The sequence below is a fragment of the Pan paniscus genome, chromosome X (assembly GCF_029289425.2).
Source record: "Pan paniscus chromosome X, NHGRI_mPanPan1-v2.0_pri, whole genome shotgun sequence".
Taxonomy (NCBI): Eukaryota; Metazoa; Chordata; class Mammalia; order Primates; family Hominidae; genus Pan; species Pan paniscus.
In genome coordinates, this window is record NC_073272.2 from 117972775 (window position 1) to 117997286 (window position 24512).

General features: G+C 38.9%; 1 protein-coding gene across 4 annotated transcripts in view; it reads left to right on the forward strand.

Annotated features, from left to right (window-relative positions):
* Nucleotides 1-24512, forward strand: part of DOCK11 (dedicator of cytokinesis 11) — a 191256-nt gene that overhangs the window by 119028 nt on the left and 47716 nt on the right. For 3 of the 4 annotated variants that reach the window (XM_034949440.3, XM_034949442.3, XM_034949443.3), the window contains exons 29-38: nucleotides 160-243; nucleotides 1068-1179; nucleotides 1668-1706; nucleotides 4025-4203; nucleotides 10022-10138; nucleotides 12983-13058; nucleotides 13643-13752; nucleotides 15863-15974; nucleotides 21820-21886; nucleotides 23549-23596. In XM_034949440.3, the coding sequence (XP_034805331.1) occupies nucleotides 160-243; nucleotides 1068-1179; nucleotides 1668-1706; nucleotides 4025-4203; nucleotides 10022-10138; nucleotides 12983-13058; nucleotides 13643-13752; nucleotides 15863-15974; nucleotides 21820-21886; nucleotides 23549-23596 (944 nt within the window). The remainder of the gene's footprint in view (nucleotides 1-159; nucleotides 244-1067; nucleotides 1180-1667; nucleotides 1707-4024; nucleotides 4204-10021; nucleotides 10139-12982; nucleotides 13059-13642; nucleotides 13753-15862; nucleotides 15975-21819; nucleotides 21887-23548; nucleotides 23597-24512) is intronic. The other variant, XM_034949441.4, reaches the window with a different exon arrangement.

Here is a 24512-nt window from a genome sequence, read left to right on the forward strand (position 1 = left end):
TTCTTTAAGGTCACCTGAAGCTCAGAAAGTTATCTATAAAAATAAAAATGTCTTTCTTTTTGTGTGGAACCAATTTTGAATTTTTAAAACTTTACATTTTTAAAATTTAGACTTTTAGAATTATGTAATTAACCCTTAGTTTTGTTTTGGTTTCTATAGCGCTGTTTGACACTAATGGATAGAGGATTTATTTTCAATTTAATAAATGACTATATATCTGGATTCAGCCCCAAAGATCCTAAGGTAAGTTATAAGGACATGATTGTAGTGGATGTCAGACATCTGAGCATAAGACCAAAGTGACATTTATTCTCTTCTAGGGGATTAGGAACTGTTGTTTTTATTTAGGTAGTTGGACTATAGACATACGTAAAAGCAAGGAATACTGGACTGTGTTTTGGGGTCCCCAGGACCCCCCATGTGTTCAATAGCTCATTTTAAGGATTCACAGACTCAACATATAGTTGTATTGATGGCTGATATTCATGAGCGTGACATAATGAGGATACTCAGCTGAATCGGGAAAGGAAAAGACATCAAATGGGGTGGGTAGCAATCCACATGCAGCCTTTTTGAGCTCTTTCCCTCCTGTGAAGGGTCTCACAGAGCACAGCCTCCTTCTAGCAGTGAAAATGCACTTGTAAGTGTGCAATATTTCTGTTCAAGGAAGCCTGTTTAAAACTCAGAGTTGAGGGTTTTTATTGGGGGCTGATTATGTGTTGGAGGCTGGTCAAAATTCCAGACTCTCAGAAAGGAAAGCAAAGCAGGTGTTCACTATAAATCACAATGTTTGTACAAATAGTCTAAGCAGGCTGACACAGAAGGTGCAACTTAACATGTAGGGAACATTTCAAAATTTCATTTTTTAGATGCCAGCCAACAAGCAGGCCTTTTAAAGGATAGCAGTCTTGGACCTGCTATGTTAACTCTTTCCTGCACAGGTCGCATCTCAAGGTATGCTTAGAATACTAAGCACTTCCGTTGTGAAAAATAATGCGCTGTATTAAATTCTTAAAATAGCAAATGCCTACTAAATATGAGCTAATGTATCATTTCTTTCCATTTAGGTTCTGGCTGAATACAAGTTTGAATTTCTGCAAACAATTTGCAATCACGAACATTACATTCCTCTGAACTTGCCAATGGCATTTGCAAAACCTAAACTGCAGCGGGTTCAAGGCATGTATTTGCATTTTCCATCATTTGAGTTTGTTTTTTTCCATGTTTTGCTAGCGCTAGTGTAGTATAATGTTTTCTAGTTGAACCAGTCAACTTGAAGGTAATTTCAGAATTGTTACTATCTGAAGTCCATTAATGTTTTTCTGCATTTCCTTCATAATATCAGTAATAATGTTCATAGTGTGAAGAAATCAGGTGTGTTAATAGATTGCTGCTTAAACACAGATGTCAGATACTAGTGAAATTACTTTCTGTAGTAGTGTCTGGGATCTTGTATGAGACTAAATTAAGAAAAAGACATAAATGCATTTCTCCTCAAAGCATCAAAAAATGTAAAGGTAGAGTAAAATGATAACATGTTTGTGCTAAATTTATGAAATGCCTTCAGTTATCTCCATTGCTAGTTTTATTGAATGCTTTGTTGTATAGCACTATTCTTATGTTACTATGTTTTTTATTTGTCCCTTTTCTTTTCATATATTAATTAGATTTTTTTTCATTTGCGGTGGACCGTTTGACTTCAGTAGGTAGGTTTAACTCGGTTCACTCTAAATTAGCTTGCTGTTTTAGAAAACAATTGATTTGATGAATTGCTAAGATGGATGGGGGCTTTGTTTGCTTTTCAAATTCTCCCTAGCCAAAATGTGGCTTTAGTTAAAGTACCCAGAAAATCTAGGAGGCAGTGTGTTTGTTTAGTTTTAAAATAAAACTGAGTGTTGCTAGAGAAATCAACTTTAAAACATTTTCCCTCAAAACACAAGTTCCTGCTGCAAGCCAGCATAGAGGCCATGGATGGGGAACTGGAAGTTACTTGTTTTGTTTTTGTTTTTGTTTTTGTTTTTGTTTTTTTTGTGTGTGTGTCTCCTCTCTCAGGCTTGCCTCTCTCAGATGCTGTTTAGTGACATCTTGGCCACAATTTTGCAGGTGTAGATGAAACCACCTGATTGGATTTATTCAAATCACCAAAATAACAAATTGATTACCATTTGTAAAATCTACTCAGATAAAGCCACCTTTGTTAGTCAGTCCTGGCCCTTGTGCGTAGAAGGTGATAGGGATTCACAAAAGAGCAAGACCAATGCAGGAAGAAAATAATCTGCCTTGGTCTGTATAGAAGTATCTGCTGAGTGGTGGTTTTAGTGATGGAATTATAGCCAGTGAAAATGGAGAAAAAAATATTTTTAAACCATAGCACTCCTATTCAACTACCCCCTTATTCGATTCTGAACATGTATAGCTCACATAATTCACCCAATATTTATTTATAACTATGAGGAAGTCAGGAAAAAGAAGAGGTGGACAGATAATCAGGATTTAGGATTAAATTGGACTACTCGCAGCATTTATTAAGTCCCAACTGAATATAAAGCATTGTATTAAGTGCTGAACAGGCCAAAAGAGAAATAGAAAACATATCCTTTGGCTTCATGGCCTATCTAATTAAATAGTACGGGAGAGGAAATAAAGATAGTAGAAATCTACCACAGAAATTACTAAACTTGGCTGGGCACGGTGGCTAACGTCTGTAATCCCAGCACTTTGGGAGGCCGAGGCGGGTGGATTCCAAGGTCAGGAGTTAGAGACCAGCGTGGCCAATATGGTGAAATCCCGTCTCTACTAAAAATACAAAAAAATTAGCCGGGCATGGTGGCACATGCCTGTAATCCCAACTACTCAGGAGGCTGAGGCAGCAGAATCGCTTGAACCCGGGAGGCAGAGGTTGCAGTGAGCTGAGATTGCGCCACTGCACTCCAGCCTGGGTGACAGAGCGAGACTCTGTCTCAAAAAAAAAAAAAAATTACTAAACCTGATCACAATCCCCTATAAGTACTTACAAAGCAAGTCCCAACCATGATATTAACATCTGGGATTTAAAATAGACTGAGGATCTAGCCTGGGCACAGTGGCTCATGCCTGTAATCCCAGCACTTCGGGAGGCCAAGGCAGGCAGATCACCTGAGCTCGGGAGTTCGAGACCATCCTGGCCAACATGGTGAAACCCCGTCCCTACTAAAAATACAAAAAGAATTAGTTGGGCGTGGTGGTGCACGTCTATAGTCATAGCTACTTCAGAGGCTGAGGCAGGAGAACTGCTTGAACCCTGGAGGCAGAGGTTGCAGTGAGCTGAGATTGTGCCACTGAGCTCCAGCCTGGGCAACAGAGTGAGACTCCATCTCAAATAAATAAATAAATAAAATAGACTGAGGATCTTAAAGGAAGGGAAAGACTTAGTTCGAAGTGATTATTTTCTGATATAAAATATTTGTTTTTGAGTGATGATGGATTGGAATGAAATGAGACTGTTTTCCTTATTGTTCTTATGTCCCATGTATATTTTCAGCCCAATATATAATATTTACTAAAACAGTCAATACTGTCAGACTATTCAGTTGTTTAGTTTGTCTTTTCCCACTTTATAAGTATAAATGGATAAGTAAATCAAGTATTATTACATAGAATTTTTCAAATTTATAGTTGTGACAAAATCTCTTCAGCTATAAAGAAATCTGTTAAAACGTTGCAAAATATATAATTATTTTATTGTAGTTTCTATCCTAAGATTTCTATGAGTTTAAAAGAATCTAGGGGAAAAAAAAGAATATAGGGACTTTCTTTCTGACTGAAATGATCATTAAAGCTATCGTCTAGCCCAAAATATGAGTGCTCCTGTCTTGTAAATTTTGCATGCTTATTCTAGATGATAAAAGAATTGCTCAGAATCATTAATAATAAAAATTATAGCTCTTGCTAGCATGATCACATATTATTAAATAATACAGTATTTTAATTATAATCATGTTTTGAATATTTTCATAAATGGGTTTTAAATTTCATTGTACTGCAGATTCAAATCTTGAATACAGTTTATCAGATGAGTATTGCAAGCATCACTTCTTGGTTGGTCTGCTTCTGAGGGAAACTTCCATTGCTCTTCAGGACAATTATGAGATCAGATATACAGCTATCTCTGTTATAAAGAATCTTTTGATAAAACATGCATTTGACACAAGATACCAGCACAAGGTAAGGATATCCATGCAGTCATCAGTATCACACTGGTAGAGTTCTACTATGATTTTTTATAGAAGATGAAGTTTTTGTAGCAAGGAGCATTATATAAGCATTGAGGAAAATTTATTTTTGCTTCAAATCATAAGTTTTTTTTTTTTGAGACAGAGTTTCACTCTGCCACCCAGGCTGGAGTGCAGTGGCATGATCTCGGCTCACTGCAACCTCTTCCTCCCAGGTTCAAGCGATTCTTGTGCCTCAGCCTCCCGAGTTGCTGGGACTACAGGCGAGCGCCACCACGCCTGGCTAATTTTTGTATTTTTTAGTAGAGATGGGGTTTCACCATGTTGTCCAGACTGGTCTCGAACTCCTGGCCTCAAGTGATCCACCCACTGTGGTCTCCCAAACTGCTGGAATTACAGGCATGAGCCACTGTGCCTGGCCTCAAAACATTAGGTTTTTAAAAATACCATTTAGGACCGGGAGCAGTGGCTCACACCTGTAATCCCAGCTCTTTGGGAGGCTGAGGTGGGTGGATCGCTTGAGGCCAGGAGTTTGAGACCAGCCTGGGCAACATGGTGAAACCTCGTCTCTACTAAAAATACAAAAATTAGCCGGGCGTGGTGGCACACACCTGTAGTCTTAGTTACTCGGGAGGCTGAGGCAGGAGAATCACTTGAACTGGGGAGGCAGGAGGTGGAGGCTGCAGTGAGCTGAGATCATGCCACTGCACTCCAGCCTGGGCGACAGAGTGAAACTCTGTCTCAAAAAAAAAAAAAAAAAAAAAAAATATATATATAGTTTAGTTAACTGTTAAAGAAATACACTGTTTTCTCAACTCATACTTAAAGAATAACATAACTGCTTCATGATTAAGAATTTTTAAAAAATTTATTCTGTGAAACATACGCTTTAATATATCTTTAAATATATATCATATGTAAAATATGTAATAAGTTTTTCTTCTTACTGAAAAAAATGTTAATGTGATGGTGTTACTATAAATAGCTGTGGGTATGGCTATAAATTTTACATACGTTACACTGTTGTCTATGAGTAACGGTCACAGCTACAGTTTCTATTTACTGCACTAATTTTGTTTTCTTTCTTTTTTTTTTTTTTTGAGATGGAGTCTCGCTCTGCCACCCAGGCTGGAGTGCAGTGGTGCAATCTCGGCTCACTGCAACCTCTTCCTCCCCGGTTCAAGCAATTCTCCTGCCTCAGCCTCCCAAGTAGCTGGGACTACAGGCACACGCCGTCATGCCCAGCTAATTTTTGTATTTTTAGTAGAGATGGGGTTTCACTATATTGGCCAGGATGGTCCTCATTTCCTGACCTCATGATCCGCCCCCCTCAGTCTCCCAAAGTGCTGGGATTACAGGCGTGAGCCACCATGCCCGGCCTATTTACTGTACTTTTAACATATATATTGAAATCTTACTGACATTAAATCCTGTTGGCTTGAAAAAGTAGAGTGCAAACTGTATGGATTTAGAAGACTCTAATTTACTTCCACGGTATCATAAATCACTCTAGGAAACATAATATTGTTTCATAATAAATAATTTATCCTTTTCTTTTTACATTCCAATATAAATAAAATTATGATGTCATTTATCATCGGTCATTTTGGAAGGCTGACTTGGAGCTTTTATTCTTTTTCTACGGTATTCTCATTTGTCCTTTTTAAACAGAAAATGCCTGCCAGTGACATCTGCTTACATTCCTTTAATTACAGTGATTTTCATACATGTAAATCTTGCTAGTTTTCTTCATGTGATTGTATCCTAAAGTAGATTTAACTCCTTTGCTTTAAGATGTAATTTATTGCTTACTGCAGTTTGCTTTGTTTTTGACACATTATAACATACCTCCACTTAGTGTAGTTGGCTCAGTTATGTGCCATTTTCACTTTTTGTGAATGTTGATATTGACTTCACACAAATTAACTGGTATAATATATCCAAATAAAAAGATATCTTAAAAGTCCTCCAGTCCAATCAAGCTTGGCCAAGCCTTTAAAAATGCATTATCGCTGGGTTCTGGCTAACTACTTGCTTATGCCTGTAAGTGGGGAAAAGGACCTTATGCCACGTGGAGGAAAATGTCTTTAGCCATGATTTTAAATGATTCACTGGAAAAATACAAAATGAACTTCCCCTCTCTGAAGCAAAAAGTTGTATATTTCTCCACTGCCTTTTCACATGAAAGTGAAAGAAAATTGGATTTTGCCAGTGGGATTCTCACCACCTAGAGGCAGAATTAAATATTTTATATCACAAATTTGGACACTTTTAACTTACTTTTTAAATTCTTAGAGCAGTGTGTGTACACACGCAGGTATTGTTACCTGTAAATAAGTTAGACACTCTTTGAGTGTTTGAGGTTTTAAACTACGGGAAAGATTGAAATGCCAAGCCTTATTACTCTTTCAATGACTTCTGAAGCTCTTTCCTCTTTGTTCAGAGGCTTCATACAGGCATTAAATGACGATGGAGTTTTCTCCATAAGAAGTTTGTTTACTTCGTGGGCTTGGTTAACCAAAGTTTCAATTCTGGAGTATTGGATGAGGATATAAAAGGTCCTTTGTCTGTTTTGTGCAGTTTCCAGGCAGCCTGTGTAAGAGTTCATTTATCAAATACATCCAAGTAGAGCATGTTTCCTATTAATGATGACACCAAGGTGAGGGATTGGAGGGAGCCTTAAGCCCTCATATTTTCCATCAGTTCTCTAAAGGGACCCCAAAGTAATAAACCAAAAAAAGAAAAGAATGTTTCCTATGAAAAGCCTACTTTGAGACTCAACTCCCTAATCATCCCCACCCTTTCCAGCCAATTGCCACTCCTAAGCCCCTGCTCTTAGGAAATTCTGGAGATATTGCTGGTCCCTGTTATGTGTTACTCATAAACTATTTAGCAATATCTCTCTCTTTTTTTTTTTGTGACGGAGTCTCGCTGTGTAGCCCAGACTGGAGTACAGTGGCATGATCTCAGCTCGCTGCAGCCTCCGCCTCCCGGGTTCAAGCAGTTCTCCTGCCTCAGCCTCCCGAGTAGCTGGGATTACAGGCACGCACTGCTATGCCTGGCTAATTTTTTGTATTTTTAGCAGAGATGGGATTTCACCATGATGACCAGGATGGTCTTGATCTCCTGACCTCGTGATCCGCCTGCCTTGGCCTCCCAAAGTGCTGGGATTACAAGTGTGAGACACCGTGCCCAGCCAGCAATGTCTCTTGTTATAATTACCATGAGATATTTTTCCTTTTCAGAACAAGAATGTTCAATATCTAACATTTACCCTGGGGCCTGTATAGTTCTTGTACCCACTACAAGTAATGTTCATACCTAAGAGAACTGCAGATTCTACTTCTAGTTGGGCTGTGGGCAAATCCTTTTTCCTTTTTTGAAAAAGTAATCCACGTGCATGGTGAAAAACAAAAATCAAAATGCCTGTCTCCCATTCCTTACCTCCACTTACCAATTCATCTTTCCAGAAGCAACTACTCTTGTGAGTTTATTTATACTTCTATTTTATATAAGCACAAGCCTATATGACATATATGTATAAAATATAACAGAAACCATTATACATTTTTCTTTTTTCACTTAACAATACAGCCTGAAGGTTAGATCTACCGCATTTTAAAAAGTAGCTGCATAGTATTCTATCATATGGATATACTTTATTTTATTTATCTAACTAGTCTTCTATTAATAGATACTTAGGTTATATTCTATCTGTTGTGCAGGCAAAATTTTTAACATATTTGGCAATGACTGTATGTTTTCCTGTGTTCCTGCTTCCCTGAGAGAATTGTAATTTCTCTTCCCCTAGAGAGCACTCATTATCAGAACTAAAATGGACTCCTATTTAGAAGCCATAATATTAATAATAGCAGCTAAAATTTATTGAGGACTCACTATATGCCGAACACTATTTTAAATACCTCACATTAATTGATATCATTATTATTACCCCCATTTTACCAAAGAGAAAACTGTAGTTAAGTGACTTGATTGTAATCAAGTAGCTAGTAATGGGAGAGCTGGGTTTTGCGCATGTCTCTAACTGCAAAATCTGTGCTGTCAGCCACTAGCTATACTGCCTTTTAAATCTCAACTTGGGACATTGAAAAATTAGAGAACCACCAGAAAAAGGGTAATCACTAAGTGAAAAATCTTGACACCAAAGTCATGGAACAAAGGAAAGTAATGAGAGTTAAAAGGCCGGGCGCGGTGGCTCACGCCTGTAATCCCAGCACTTTGAGAGGCTGAGGAGGGTGGATCACCTAAGGTTGGGAGTTCGAGACCAGCCTGGCCAACATAGTAAAACGCTGTTTCTACTAAAAAGGGACAAAAATTAGCCAGGCGTGGTGGTGGGTACCTATAATCCCAGCTACTTGGGAGACTGAGGCAGGAGAATCTCTCGAACCCAGGAGGCAGAGATTGCAGTGAGCTGAGATTGTGCCTCTGCACTCCAACCTGGGTGACAGAGTAAGACTCAGTCTCAAAAAAAAAAAAAAGAATGAGTTAAGATGATTCATGGTAACTGTATTCACATATTTAAAGGGTTGCCATGCAAAAGTAGAAATAGACTTATTCTTTGTAGCTCCAAAGGGCAGAGCTATACCTAGGAGGTAGAACTTAGGAGGAGTGTATTTCAGATAAAGGACCTTCCTAATAGAACCCATGAAACGGCTTGAGTTTTAAAGAAGTTTAAAAAACTATTTGTCAAGGATACATGTAAGGGCCATTCATTCCTGCCTTCAGCAGGAAGTTGGACTAGGTTAGTGGTTCTGAAACATTTATGCACATCAGCATCATCTGGACCAGTCCAGACCTGGTAAATCAGAATCTTCTGGTGGTAGAGACTATTACTGACGGGGTACTATGTTGGAAGAAAGTCTGTTAAGAAGGGAAGGGTTTTTGAAATTCACAAATGAAGTGCAAATGGCCAATTAACACGTGACAAATTGTTCAACCTCAATAGTAAATGCAAACTAAAACAATAGTAAGAGAGCAGTAATCTTCTATATTCTACATATTGACCATTTTGCCCTAGAGGGCCTTATCTAATTCTCCAGAAAAACCTCCTAAAGTCATGAAAGATAGAGGGCAACTCTTGTGCTACCACAGCCACTATTTTCTCTGATTTGAGTGTATATACATATCTGGCGAGGAATGTCTATAAGCTGAGGAAAGAAATAAATTTGTATAAGAGGTACCACATTAATTAAGAGTCCTGGTGGCCAGTTTTATTTACATATTTACAAATATATCAATCTCCCAAGTCTTAAAATTGACTTAGGGGACCAAGTTCATATTATTGTAATTGTAGCTTTAATGGAAGCAAAAAATGTTTCCTGAATGAATACAGTAACTTACCATTTTTTCACTTCTTCCACTTACTCATTCATTCCTTCAGCTAATATGTATTGACCATCTGCTATGTGCCCAGGCATTGGGGATGAAGCAGTGAACAAGACAGACACTGTCCCTGCTCTCATGAAGCTCAACGCTCACTGGAGCTGAAAAACAGGACTAATATCATCTGCTTTATAGGCCAACTTCTATTTTTTACAAAAACCTTTTACTTCATGTCATTATGTTTGAGGGATGTAATTTGAGTCTGTATCATGGATAAATCCAAAGGCCAACAAAGTTCTGTGGTAATTAGTTTTCAGACTATAAGTATAAAGAGATTCATGCTTCAGTAATTTGTTATGGATGTTAGCCTACTTTTTAGTCTTTAAATTGATATATGAAGCCAACTCCATTTATTTGTAATATATACATATTATATACGTATTAAGCTTTCAATAATTATTTTTCAGAACCAACAAGCCAAAATAGCACAATTGTACCTCCCCTTTGTTGGACTACTTTTGGAAAATATACAGCGATTAGCAGGTCGAGATACCTTGTATTCTTGTGCAGCCATGCCTAATTCTGTAAGTAGTAATGTGTTTCTGTTGGAGTTTTATCCTATTTTATTGAATGCATTTGGAATTGGGGTCATATGCTATATGATCTCAACCTTAAGAGTTCACTTTTTTTTTTGAGCCAGAGTCTCGCTCTATCACCCAGGCTGGAGTGTAGTGGCACAATCATAGTTCACTGTAGTCTCAAACTCCTGTGCTCAAGTGATCCTCCTGCTTTGGCCTCCCGAGTGGCTGGGACTACAGGCATATGCCACCATGCCCAGCTAATGTTTTTCATTTTTAGCAGAGACAGGGTCTCACTGTGCAGCCCAGGCTGATCTCAAACTCCTGAGCTCAAGGAATCCTCCCCTCTCAGCCCCGTGAAGTGCTGGGATTACAGGCATGAGCCACTGTGCCCAGCCAAGAGTTCATTTTTTACTCCATGTACACTGTTTTTCCTAATACAGTGCTTTGCAAACTTTAATCTGCATATGAATCACCTGGGGAATTTGTTAAAACAGATTTTTTTTTTTGAGACAGAGTCTCGCTCTGTCGCCCAGGCTGGAGTGCAGTGGCGTGATCTCGGCTCACTGCAACCTCCGCCTCCTGGGTTCAAGGGATTCTCCTGCCTCAGCCTCCTGAATAGCAGGGACTACAGGTGCCCGCCGCCATGCCTGGCTAATTTTTTTGTATATTTAGTAGAGACGGTGTTTCACCATGTTAGCCAGGCTGGTCTGGAACATCTGACCTCAGGTGATCTACCCACCACGGCCCCCAAAGTGCTAGGATTACAGGCGTGAGGCACCACACCTAGCCAACAGATTTTAATTCAATAGACCTGGGGTGGGACTTGAGAGCGTGCATTTCTAACAAGCTTTTGGCTGCTTCTGGTCCAAAGATTGCACTTTGGAAAACAAATTCCAAGAGAACACCACAAATCCTTTGAACGCTGTGTTTTCGTTCTTAACATTTTCTGTTGTTGTATGGCTTCATACATTTATTCAACTTAAACTGAACGAAAGATTCTCTACTTCCAAGATATTAGGCACTGGGGACTAAACTGTATTCCTTTGCTTCTCCTTTCCCTTAGTAGTCTCCTTCAGCACTTCTTGGTGAGACTCTTTTAGTTTATCACAATTGGTCTGTGCTTTTTTTGCTCCCCTTAGAATTTTAAGAATTAGAAGGAACTTTGGAGGTGATCAGTCTCCTATTTGGCAAAACAACCTTTTGCCATTGTAATAATTTAAACATTCCTTCTCACATTAGACCTAAAAGGTTTTCTATCCACTGGTCTTACTTTTGTCTTCTAGAGACACATGAAACACATCTGTTCCCACCTCCAAATGTACCCTTTCCACTTGTGCCTTCTAAATTTTTCTCCAAGCCACCAAATATCTCCACTAATCTGTCATTCCAAATCCTTTACTTTTTTTTTTTTTTTTTTTTTGAGACAGAGTCTAAGTCTGTCACCCAGGCTAAAGGGCTAAAGTGCAGTGGCATGATCTCAGCTCACTGCAATCTCTGCCTCCTGGGTTCAAGTGATTCTCCTGCCTCAGCCTCCTGAGTAGCTGGGACTACAGGCATGCGCCACCACGCCCGGCTAATTTTTTTTGTACTTTTAGTAGAGACGGGGTTTCACCATGTTGGCCAGGCTGGTCTTGAAATCCTGACCTCAAGTGATCTGCCTGCCTCAGCCTCCCAAAGTGCTGGAATTATAGGCATGAGCCACTGTGCCCGGTCCCCAAAACCCTTTGCTTTCGTGGTCACCCCTTTTCCAAATATGCTCCAGTTTACCAGTAACCCTATTAAAATACAATGTCCAAATTATACACTTTATAGTCTGCCCAGTAGACTGTTAACTTCTGCCCCCATCCATGTTCTGTATGGCCCAAGATCACCTTTGCACTTTGGCTGGCCACGTAATATTGTTGGGTAGCAGGTTAAACTGTGTCATTTACAGCTTCCTCTGCAAATTCCCCCTATGAAATGCTACAGCCAATTTGTCATGCCTGTCCTGTGTTCCTGAGGACGTTGCTTTTAAGCTTTTCTAGTGGCTTGCTTCCCTGTGACTCCCAGTCATGTCAACTGGCTGAATGTGGATACTACACCTACCTGAGTGTCAGGCTGGTCTCACTTTACAAATACAGTATCTCATGCTTATGCTCCCTCCACATATATTTGACAGCATTATTTGGAAATATTTCACTTCTCTGTACTCTTTGCAGCTCAAGTTTCCCTAGGGCTTCTGGTCACACACCTTCTTCTAGCATTGCCCTGGTTCTAAGGAGGAGAACTGAATCATGTTAAGACTTTACCAGGCTGGGCGCCGTGGCACATGCCTGTAATCCCAGCACTTGGGGAGGCCGAGGCAGGAGGATCACTTGAGTCCAGGAGTTTGAGACCAACCTAGGCAACATGGGAAAACCCCATCTCTAAAAAAATGAAAAATTAGCTGGGTGTGGTGGTGTATACCTGTAGTCCTGGCTAATCTGGAGGCTGAAGTGAGAGGGTCACTTGAGCCCAGGAGGTTGAGGCTACAGTGAGCTATGATCATGCCACCGCACTCTAGCCTGGACTACACAGCAAGACCCTGTCTCAGAAAACGAAAACAAAAAAGACTGTACCAGTTGCAGCTGTACCAGTTGCAGCTATCTAGAATTATGTCACTTGGCTAGAGGTCATGGTTACAACAGTATGCTAGTAGCTTTTTTTTTTTTAAAAAAGAGTCACCTAAATACTAATTACTAGTATCTGATTTAGACTTTCACAGTGAGCTTTGTTTAAAATCAATGTAACATTTTATTCTGTTAATTCAGATTTCTTATCCTATATACGAATTTGTTTAAATGACACAGGTATCATATTCTGTTACAGGCATCCAGAGATGAGTTTCCATGTGGCTTTACTTCACCTGCCAATAGAGGGAGTCTGAGCACTGACAAAGACACCGGTAATTAAACCTTTTGGAGATGATACATTGCGTGGGTGTTTAGACATGTACCCTCTACTTCTCAGTATTTTTGATATATTTCATAATAAAGACCATACATAGCTTGATCTCTACTAAAGTTTAATTAAAATCTGACTCATACTTGCAGTCAAATTTATTTGCCTAGGTTTCCTTGTCTAAGCTTATTTAGAACATAGCTTGGCATACTGAGAAAATAGAGGATAATGAGAAAAATACTGGTTTCCGCTCTTCTTATCTGTCACCAGTTTTAAGCCAGATACTCCCATCTCTGGGCTCAAGTTTCCTTGTCTATAAAATTGTCTTTTAAATTGTGTGGCTTTATGTTACGGCTTCCAAGGAATTTCTTGTCATTTTGTACATGCTAAAGTGTTTTGAAAGGTGAAAAGTTGCTTCACTTTTACATGGTTTCTTATGGTGTTTTGATATAATAAACTTCACATTTTAGATGTCCAAGATCTATTCCCTATATTAATGTCTCTACTTAAATTAGTTCCGTACTTTTTAAATATTTCTGACAGTTCCCCCTCTTGCCAACAAGGGCTTGACTTTTTTTTTTTCCCCAGCTTATGGGTCTTTTCAAAATGGACATGGAATTAAGAGAGAAGATTCAAGAGGTTCCCTCATCCCAGAAGGAGCAACAGGATTTCCAGATCAGGGCAACACTGGTGAAAATGTAAGAACTTAAATATATAGGATGACCCTAGTGACACATTAGCCTGCAACAATTTTTTTATAGTATAAATATGAGCATCTGTACTCACCTGTAGTCCGTCCTGGCTCTGCAAAAAGCATCCCATAATTCTTAGATATTTTAGCAGTATCTTCCTATAGTGGCAGCTGCTACTTCAATGTCTTAAACTATTTATAGAGAATAAGGCGTTCATCCTCAAGAGTTGTAACTCTGAATATCTCCTTTAACCCTAGCACGCTATTTTAGTGAGGGGAAATTCAAGTTTAAAATATCTAATGTGCCTTGTTATTTAAAACGAAGCACATCCTGGCAGGATTAATGCAGTCTTTCATTCTTTTGTAATAGAGTAATGATATTAATTTGGGAGGAAAAAATATAGGTCCCGAAATTGACAATCTTAGGGTCCCAGCATCACTTAATCAGAATATATCCTCCCAACTCTTCTATCAAGTCGTTTCACGCCTACCATTAAAGTTTGAGATGTGACTGCCTTAAGGCAGAAAGACCTCATTTTAGACGAGTAAAGTTTTGCCATGTTGTTATGTAAAATCATTGAATCGTATAAAATTGTATTAGAAGGGACTATAAGAACAATAAATTCCAACTCTCAATTTACAAATGAAAATTGGGATTATGACTTAGAACAAGCAGCTATGGCAGGACCATACTCGAACCCAGATTTTCTAATATGAGCACTTTTTCTCCTATATCATGGTGCTCTTAGTGTACATCAGCATCACCTGGAGGGCTTAAAAAATAGATGTCTGGGCCTCACCCCAGGGTGAGATTCAGTAAGTCTGGAATAGGGCCTGCTAACATGTATTTCTAAGTTCCCAGGTGATGTTGATGCTGCTGGTTGGGTATTGTTACCCTTGAGAACCAGTGGACTATACTTCCACTGGTTCCTTGGGCCTTTGGGTAAACAGTAATTTATTCACAAATGTTTCTCTTTTACACCATTTAGAAATTGTGACAACAGGTACTGTCATAGCTAAGGCAAATAAAGGTCAGAGAGGTTGAATGACTTGCTAGTAGTCACACAGTAGCTAGGCAAGCAATCAGAACCTAGGTCTGTTTGCTCCAAGTAAAAGTTCTTCCTTAGTAAATTCCACCCTAGTCAATGGTGCATCCCCAGTTTAGCTCAACTGAAAGTATTAGCTTTTAAATTTTTTAGATTATTGTTATTCTATTCATATAAATCCCCAAATAAGTCAGATCTTGTCATGCTTAATTTCTGATATTTTTTAAAAAGTCATTAAATAATAGGAACACATCAGTACTTTGTAGAGGCACTAATTTTGAAGTATTACTGGGTACTCCTAAGTGTAATTATCATAATATAATTAGCCCATTTTTTAATTTATTTATAGTTTTTAGAAATAGGGGCTTGCTCTGTCACCCAGGCTGGAGTGCAGTGACACGATCAGTGCTCACTGCAGCCTTGAACTCCTGGGCTCAAGCAGTCTTCCTGCCTCAGCCTCCTGAGTAGCTAGGACTACAGGCATGCACCATCACACCCAGCTAAATTTTTTTTTTTTTTTTTTTTTTTTGTAGAGACAGGTTTTGCTATATTGCCCAGGCTGGTATTAAACTCCTGGCCTCAAGTGATCCTCCCGCCTGAGCGTCCCAAAACGCTGGGTCTACAGGTGTGGGCTACCGCGCCTGGTTTTATTAGCCCTTAAGATAGATTTTCTAATGTATGATTTGGAGGTTGGATTTTAATAAACTCTAAGGAAAGATTCAAATGAAAAAGTTTAAGATGTTTCTTATGCTTTCACTCCATGTAAAAGCTATCTTTCCTTAAATAGCCATGATTATTTTAAAATTTTACCACTAAAACACATGGCATATGAGAATGAAACACAATATTCATGGCTATATCTTTGTGAAGACTCCAAGGTAATTTCTAGTGATATTACTAGCTATTACTAGGAAAGAAAGATTCAGCCCATTCACCTTCAAGTTGTGATATAAAATTTAGATTTATGTTTAGAATTTTCCCAAACAGATCTAATGATAAAAAAAGAGTTACTGAGTTAAAGGCTGTGGAAAATTGTACTGATACTATTTCACGAACATCCTGTCCTTATAGACCCGACAGAGTTCTACAAGGAGTAGTGTATCCCAGTATAACCGCCTGGATCAGTATGAAATCAGAAGCCTCCTGATGTGCTACCTGTATATAGTAAAAATGATTTCAGAAGGTGAGTTACCATCATATTAAGCATGGACTGTACTAGACATACACCCTCACAGGTTCACAAATTCATGCAACAATATTTGATCATCATCTGGAGGCAGAGCACATGCACATTATAAACAGTTATTTGGAGACTCTGACCTTAAAATGTTTCTTAAATTGAACCTCAAAATAGGTTCATGTCAGTCACACAAGTTTGAGTCTTTGAAATAATTTTAACATAATTTTGCAAATGAATTTCTAAAATGAGGCAGTGGTTTTAGAAGTGCTAAACATTTTGTTTTCATGCAGAGCATTTAATTCATTAAATGACCAATGTAACTGAAAGGAAATAATAACCACCAGAATTCATATTTAATACTTCAGCTTTTATTTAACCCAGGATTTGACAAATAAGAAACAAAAAGACAGGAAGAGTTCTCGAAGGGTAGGGAATGTCATCATTATCTTTGCAGCAACACTGTATGATATTGTCTGGTACCGCGTTCTTTGTCGGGCTCTGTTTTTTCTACTTGGTATAGAGCCGTATTTACTAGTGTCACCAGTTCCTCTTTACACTATATGATGGAATACAACCGAAGGACTTTCATAAACTGCATGTCCTCGGGAAGTAAAAGCAGGTTATTTCCAAATACCACATTTACTTAGACAGTTCCCTCCCTTCTCTTCCTTTTCGCAATACTTTTGCTTAAAAAAAAATGCAAAAATGGAAAACATAAAAGCACCTGGGATCATCATAGTGATTGCTATCTTTTACTCATTTTCTATTTTTTTATTTTTAGTAATTATTTCGTTTTAAATATTTTATAATAATGCAGGATGTAAAGACATAAAATAAGTTGATATCTAAGTAGCTATAGAAACATTAAAATAAATAGCTAGATATGAGTAAATTCTAAAGTTCATTAATAAAATAAAAACTGGAATATTCAAGTTCTAGGAATGTACGATTTAGCATAAACATCAAACGTGTTGTGGAATCTGGAAATTGCTAACATTTATGGAGTTTCTTCTTAAGGCAATGAAAATGTTCTAAAACTGTGGTGAAGGTTTCATTAGTCTTTGAATAAACTATAAACTATTGTAATATTGTGGGCTATTTATGTGGGCATTTTTATGATAAATGAATCTCTCAGTAAATGTTTTTTTTAAAAAAGAGGCCCAATCTTTATCTGTTCTCCACTCCCATTGCCACTTGACTAGCCTTAAAAAAAATAGGTCCAAGAGATACATTAGAAAAAAAGCAGAAGTGAACAAAAAAGCGGTTGAATACCACCACAGCCCAAAGAATGAGGGAAAGAGAGAGAAGGTAGGAGGAGGGGAAAAGCTGCATTGCTGACTAGTTCTCTCCCCTCCTCCACTGTAGGTCTCACACACACATACACACACACATACATCACATTCTATACTAACCAGAGACAAGTCTCTGGTTGTTATTTTTAATGTCATGGGTAAAACCATGACTGTTTTTGTTTTGAAGATGGAGTCTCACTCTGTCGCCTAGGCTGGAGTGCAGTGGCAGGATCTCAGCTCACTGCAACCTCCACCTCCCGGGTTCAAGTGATTCTCCTGTTTCAGCCTCCCGAGTAGCTGGGACTACAGGCGCCCGCCACCACGCCCGGCTAATTTTTTTATTTTTAGTAGAGATGGGGTTTCACGGTGTTAGCCAGGATGGTCTCGATCTCCTGACCTCGTGATCCGCCCACCTTGGCCTCCCAAAGTGCTGGGATTACAGGCGTGAGCCACCACACCCGGCCCATGACTGTTTTATTTCTTGTGAACTTGATAGTTCCTCTTATTCTTGCAAATGTTGACCATGCTTGCTCAGTGGCAGTACTCTGTGCCGAATATTCAGTCTTTGTTAATTAGGTTTTGTAGTCTTCTGCTCTTGTTTTTTGATTTTAAAAAGCACATTTTCAATAACTAGTATACAGTCTGTCACATCTGTTTATCTTTTATATGTATAAAGTCATGCTGTATATCTGTAAAGTCATATTCATTTTGTTCTAAGAAATGTCTTCTTCTAGATCCTTCTCAATGGATGTATTCTAATTACTTTGTCTTGTCCGGTAAATATTGTTTTAGTTACTCTATATGCATTTAAATATTTATCTCTTTCAAGTCCACAATCTTGAGGTCCTCTCTTGGCTTTCTTTTTTATTGAGTCATAAAACAGTAGCAACTTTAATGTCAATGAAAAGATGTTCTATCTCTACACTTTTATATGGATTCTGGAGAATAAATTTCATTCTCTACTTATAGCTGCATTTTATTAATTGACAAAAATTTGCTATTTCAAAGTCTTAGATTCATTTGCCAAACATTTTCAGGCCTTACTGCTTAGTTTATTATATCGTGAGAAAAGGAATAAGAGTCAGGAGTTACCAGTTACGAAGTCTGAATTGACAAGAAGACTGTTCTGTTGGAAAAGTAAAACATTGTTGCTTCCTTAAGAGAGAAGGTGGTGGGGGGCGGTGGGGGGGGGGTGAGGGGGGTGGGGGGAATGGGGAAGCTACTTCCTCTTTCTTTGTGACTGTGTCTTCACTTTTCTCTTTCGCCCAGACTCCAAAAAGACACTCTCAGTATCACATTGAGGCTTATCGGCACCATACCCTGCACTTGTAGATTCATTAATATTCTCCGAAGCAGACTGTTCATTGGAAGGTATCTGGTTAGAGCTATCTCTCACTGCAAATTTGGTGTTAAAAGGAATAGCAACCACTGCTCTTCTTTTTGTACTAGATTTTAAAGTAGAGTCTAAAGGCAAGACATTCAAAGGGATTATTTTCTTTTCCTTTGCAAGAGGGCGATATGAGGTTATAGAATAATCCTCTGAAGTTTCCAGTAAAGTTTCAGATACATGAGTTGGGTATTCTCCTGGGGAGATAGCGGAAGGGTTCCATGATGCGCCAATCTGAGTTTCTTTTTGCGGGGAGACCTTTGTTTCAAGTGTCCCTTTTGGCTGGCCAATCTTGTCTTCATGAAGATTGAAAAAATCTTGAAATTCATACCTCTTTTGAGGACTAAGTGAAGTTGTTAAAAGAGAACTTGCCAGTGGCTTCTGGCTGGCAGGGTCTTCTATGTTAGGCTTAGTGTCATTAGAGGAACTTTTCGCAAAAGAGGTCTCTGGCACTTCAAAGAGGTCTTGACTAAAAGATGGAGCTGGAAACTCTGAACTTTGTTGCAGTTCCTTTGTGCTCGTAGGTTTCATCTGCTTACTTTGTGACTGGCTTATCGATTTGATAGGCACATGCCTCTGCCTTCCTTGTGCAGGCTCCCTGACTGAAAAATCTGACATAGTCATTTGACTACCAGAAACGAAGTCATCACTACCAGAAGTCTGAAATTGTTGTTGCCTCATTATTATTTTAGAAAGCCTTTTATTTTCTTCTCGTAATTTATTTGTTTCTTTAGTGAGTTCCGCAATAAAGAAAAGATTTTGTTGTTGGATTTCATAATAGTCTTTCTCTAGCGCAAGCCTGTATGTTTCTGTCATTGAACAGCAGTCACAGGTTTTTGCCTTTAACTGATCTTTCAAGTCATTAATGGTGCTCTGCAAGACTCTCTGCTGTTCAGTCAACTCTTTAATTTTGGCTGTGGAGCGCGTCCGCCTCCCGTCCGACAACTGCTGTTTCCTCAGACTTGTTAATTTTGCCTGTAGACGCCGCAGCTCTTTATCATGGAGCTCTTTCAGCGCCAGCCATGTTTTTTTAAAATTGTCAGATTCCAAATCACATACACTAAGCCGTGATGATTCTCTTCCTGAAGATTTCTTACAACCTCTCCTCCCTCCTACACCCTTGTTCCCTGCCTGCATCATGTTTCACAGATTTGGAAATGGGAGGGATGGCCTCGTCGCTCAACAACAGTGCCGTTAAGAAAATGGCGGACTTGCCGTGGATTGGAGCTAGTTCGCTGTGAGGGCGAGCACTTTTACCCCTTTCACAGACCTTCTCCGAAGCTACCTTAGGACATGGGGCGAGGGAGATGGGTGCTCACCGTTGGACGGAAAGTCCCAGGTTTTCGCTGGAGAGGAGGCACCAACTTTTCGGCTGGAAGAGCTAACCCACAGGAGAGGGAGGCCAGCACCCTCACGCAGTGGCACAGCAAGCTGCCCTTTGACCGGAGGCCGGAAACGCAGGGACTTCTGGGGGGGAACCCAAGCTTCTGTGAGTAGACACCCAGTGGCAGATAGGCGAAAGCGGAAGTCACTGCTAGCTTGATATATTTTTTTAATTTAATTTTTTTTAGATGGAGTCTCACTCTGTTGAGCCCAGGCTGGAGAGCAGTGGCGCGATCTCAGCTCACTGCAACCTCCGCCTCCCGGGTTCAAGCAATTCTCCTGCCTCAGCCTCCTGAGTAACTGGGATTACAGGCGCGCCACCACGCCCAACTAATTTTTGTATTTTTAGTAGAGACAGGGTTTCACGATGTTGGTCAGGCTGGTCTCGAATTCCTGACTTCAGATCCACCCGCCTCGGCCTCCGAAAGTGCTGGGATTACAGGCGTGACCCACTGGGCCTGGCCTAATTTTTAAAACAAGTCAAATTTTGAGTCTATTTTCAGTTTTATTCTTGATGATTAGCATTTTGTAATAATTGAAACCTAGCAATATTCGTGGTCTTATAAAACAATTGGAAAATTGGAAGTAACTAAGTCGACCTCCCCTGTTCCCTCATCCTCCTTGCCCCTCCATAAAGCCAACATTGTCTTGTCTTCCATCTTTATCATTGAGAGGTTCTAGCTCAGTTGGGAATTAAGTCATTTGCCTGCTTTTGTGACACCTATGCGATTTTTACAGTTAGAGGAGGGTCTGCTGACACCATTAGCTCCATCAAAGTAGGATAAAAAAGGAGTGGAAAGTCAAGTGGTGGCACTGTTTGTTTTGTTTTGTTTTGTTTTAAATCTCACTAAGTAGGTGTGTTGGGGAAGAAATGGGTAAGAAAGAGAAGTATATGTGATAGATTTAAGAGACTTTTGTGTCTCAAATAGTTGTTCCACAGATAGATAGGACATCAGAATTTATAATGCAAAGGCAGAGAGAAAAAGGAAAGTTATCTGTCTCTCCTGAAGTTTAAAATTCTCTTTTTTATTTTTATTATTTTTTTTGAGACGGAGTCTCACTCTGTCGCCCAGGCTGGAGTGCAGTGGCACGATCTCAGCTCACTGCAACCTCCACCTCCTAGGTTCAAGTGATTCTCCTGCCTCAGCCTCCTGAGTAGCTGGGATTATAGGCGCTCGCCACCACGCCCAGCTAATTTTTATATTTTTAGTAGAGAAGGGGTTTCATCATGTTGTCCAGGTTGGCCTCGAGCTCCTGACCTCAAGTGATACGCCCACCTTGGCCTCCCAAAGTGCTGGATTACAGATGTGAGCTACCGCAACCGGGCTGAAGTTTAAAATTCTTAAACCTTTTTATTCACAGAGCCCTCTGAGTAGCAGGCAAAGGCATTTGACCTTCTCAGAAAAATGCACATAAACACACCATCTGGCATAAAATTTTAGGGAGTTCATTAAAAACACCTCATCTAAAGTAAAAACACAGCAACTTCCCTTACTCTGTCTTCAGAAATGATACGAAGATTGGGATAAGCGACCCAAAAGGACATACACAAAGCACATAAAAAGGATCATTGATGCTGAACTAATTACCAATTAAATGATATATTTGGAATTAATTCAAAAGAATACAGAGTGTATACTGGGCAGTGGGAGGGGAGAGGAGAATATAGATGAAACAAGATTCACCTTGAGTTGATAGTCCTTGAAGCTACATAGGACTTGGGGATTCACTGTGCTATTTGCTGTAATTATTTCAAGATCTAACACTTTATTTATTCCATTTTCAGATACTCTCTTAACTTACTGGAATAAAGTATCACCTCAGGAGCTCATAAACATTCTTATACTTTTAGAGTAAGTTATATTAATTTATCTTCATATACTTTCCCCTTATTTGGGGAGAATTCAACTGTTACAATTTTTTCTGTTTTTAATAGCTTATTTGCTAATAATGTAGAAAATGTTAAATTATTTTGATAATATAGAGCCTGACATAGAGGTTCTTTACCTGCAGACAGAAGAAAAATGTGAACGTGGAATACTTTGTATACTGCTGAAACTCTAGCTAATAATAAACCATCTTTAAAGCCCAGCAAAAGGCTTTCTGTGATCTGAAAAACTAGAAGTAGTATCAGCTGTCGTGCATCATTCATTTGGAACAGATGCTGGATTAGTGGAGCAGTGTAAATGATTGGAATTTAGAATTTGTACTTTCATGTAGAGCTGAGTAATTCTACCCACTGCAGAAATGTGTCTGTGTATTTGTGTGTACACACACACACACACACACACACACACACGTGTATATGTATGTATTCCAAGACTCTTGGGGGGAAACCTAGTCTGGACATGGGAAGTTGTCCTATATTTCATCCTGAGCTATTTTTATATGATTATTGGAAGCTAAAAGAAAAATTACAGATAGAATGAAATGCAATAAATTTTTAAATAAATAGTACACATATATGATTTGTATGTGCATGTCTACAAAAACAAAGCATATCAATACAAAACCCTTGGATTAAAGTCTTACAAACTTTTACGGAAAATGTCAGAAGAATAAACAGCAGTTAAGATTTTTTTTTTAACTACTGTAATTGTACTGAAATATTTACTAATGAAAATATCTGATGTTGGGGATTTGCTTTAGAAACACAGGGGTAGGGAGGGTGGAGGGATATCAGGGGACCTATTCAGGGCAGAGGTCAAACAAGAATAGCCATGAGTTCAATCATTGTTGAATCTGGGGGATGATTGGGTATGTGGGAGTTAACTGTGGTACTCTCCCTACTTTTGTACGCGTTTGAAATTTTTAATAATATAAAGTATTTTAATGCTATTATTTAAAATGTAGAAATTGCCCCAATTTTTAGTGTGGAAGAACCTTTTAGAGATATTATTGACTATGCTGGCGGGCCAGGCGTGGTGGCTCACGCCTATAATCCCAGCACTTTGGGAAGCTGAGGCAGGAGGATCACTTGAGCCCAGGAGTTTGAGAGCAGCCTGGGCAACATAGTGAGACCTGATCTCTACAAAAAATAAAACACTAGCTGGGCATGGTGATGTGCACCTGTGGTTCCAGGTACTTGGGAGGCAGAGGTGAGAGAATAATTTGAGCCTGGGAGGTCGAGGCTGCAGTGAGCCGCGCAAGATCATTCCACTGCCTTCCAGCATGGGTGACAGAGCGAGGTCCTGTGTCAAAAATAAAAAATGACTGATGGAGACCTTTGCTATGATAAGTTACAGAGCATAAAGGGTGATTTGCATTGACAGGTTTTTTAAACCTGTCATTAAAATGGTATATGAAAACATGATGTAATTGTAGCAAATAAATGTAGAAAGAGAATATGGCAAGCCCGCAATTAATTATCTATGTATTTCTGTATAGCAAAACACTTATCATTATAATATGATTTAAATAGGCTATTCTTTGTAACTTATGACTTTTAAAATATCACTTGTTAATCTGTAGAGGATGTTAATATATTACTAACATGCTATTGTTTTTCTTTCTAGAGTATGCTTGTTTCACTTTAGATATATGGGGAAAAGAAACATAGCAAGGTAATTCCCATAGCACTGCAATTTCTACTTTTTCCTTCTCTTCCAACAGAGGGCAATCTTAGTCATGCCATGTAAAACCTAGGTTGTATACTTTGAGTTAACATTGGGATACCCGTGATTTAGTTAACATGTCCCAACTGAAAGTTTAAACGAATGGGAACTTTTACATTTTCAAGCTTCCCAAGGGGTGATGATTAAAGTGATATACAGAGTTTCTACCTTGTGAGATGCTTATCTTTTCTAAAGGAATCCAGAAGAGGCTAGATCCAGGGGAAGGCAGGAAATCATAAAGTGAGGACAACTGTAAGGTCTGTATTTTTATCTGAAAACTATCAATACTCACCTCAGTTACTAAGGCAAATAGAAATCCCCAACAGCAATTGGGACATAAATGATACATTATCTATTTCCTCTTTTGCCGTGTAAGTCCTAGTGAAATAAATACTTAAGGAAATATTTGAGAGATTCTAAGGTGAAGAAGGTTACTTGCTTATTTCAATGAGATGTATTTTAGGGGTAGAGTTAGTCATTAAAGGAGCTCAAAAACAGTTTTAAAAAATGTTTAATTTTTAAGAGGCTGTGTGGATGGGGATTACTGTTCAGTCTCTGGAACGTCCTAAGGATAGGTAGTTTGGGTGGTGAGGGTTCCAATTTCAACCATGTTTTCCCATAAGTTGGAGCTGGTATGGCCATTGTTACCATGAACCTCAGTCTCTAGGATTCTGTCAACTCTCCCACTACGTTTACTAGAGGATAAACAAACTATTTCTTCCTTAGTCCATGTATGACCCAGTTGTAATTTTTTAAATGGAAAAAACATTAAAGTAAAACAAAGAAAAATTTGTTCATCTTAGCAATGGACATGCTTACAGAGTAAAAATTTCTAATCCAAACTTACCTCAGGTTCAGAAACAGA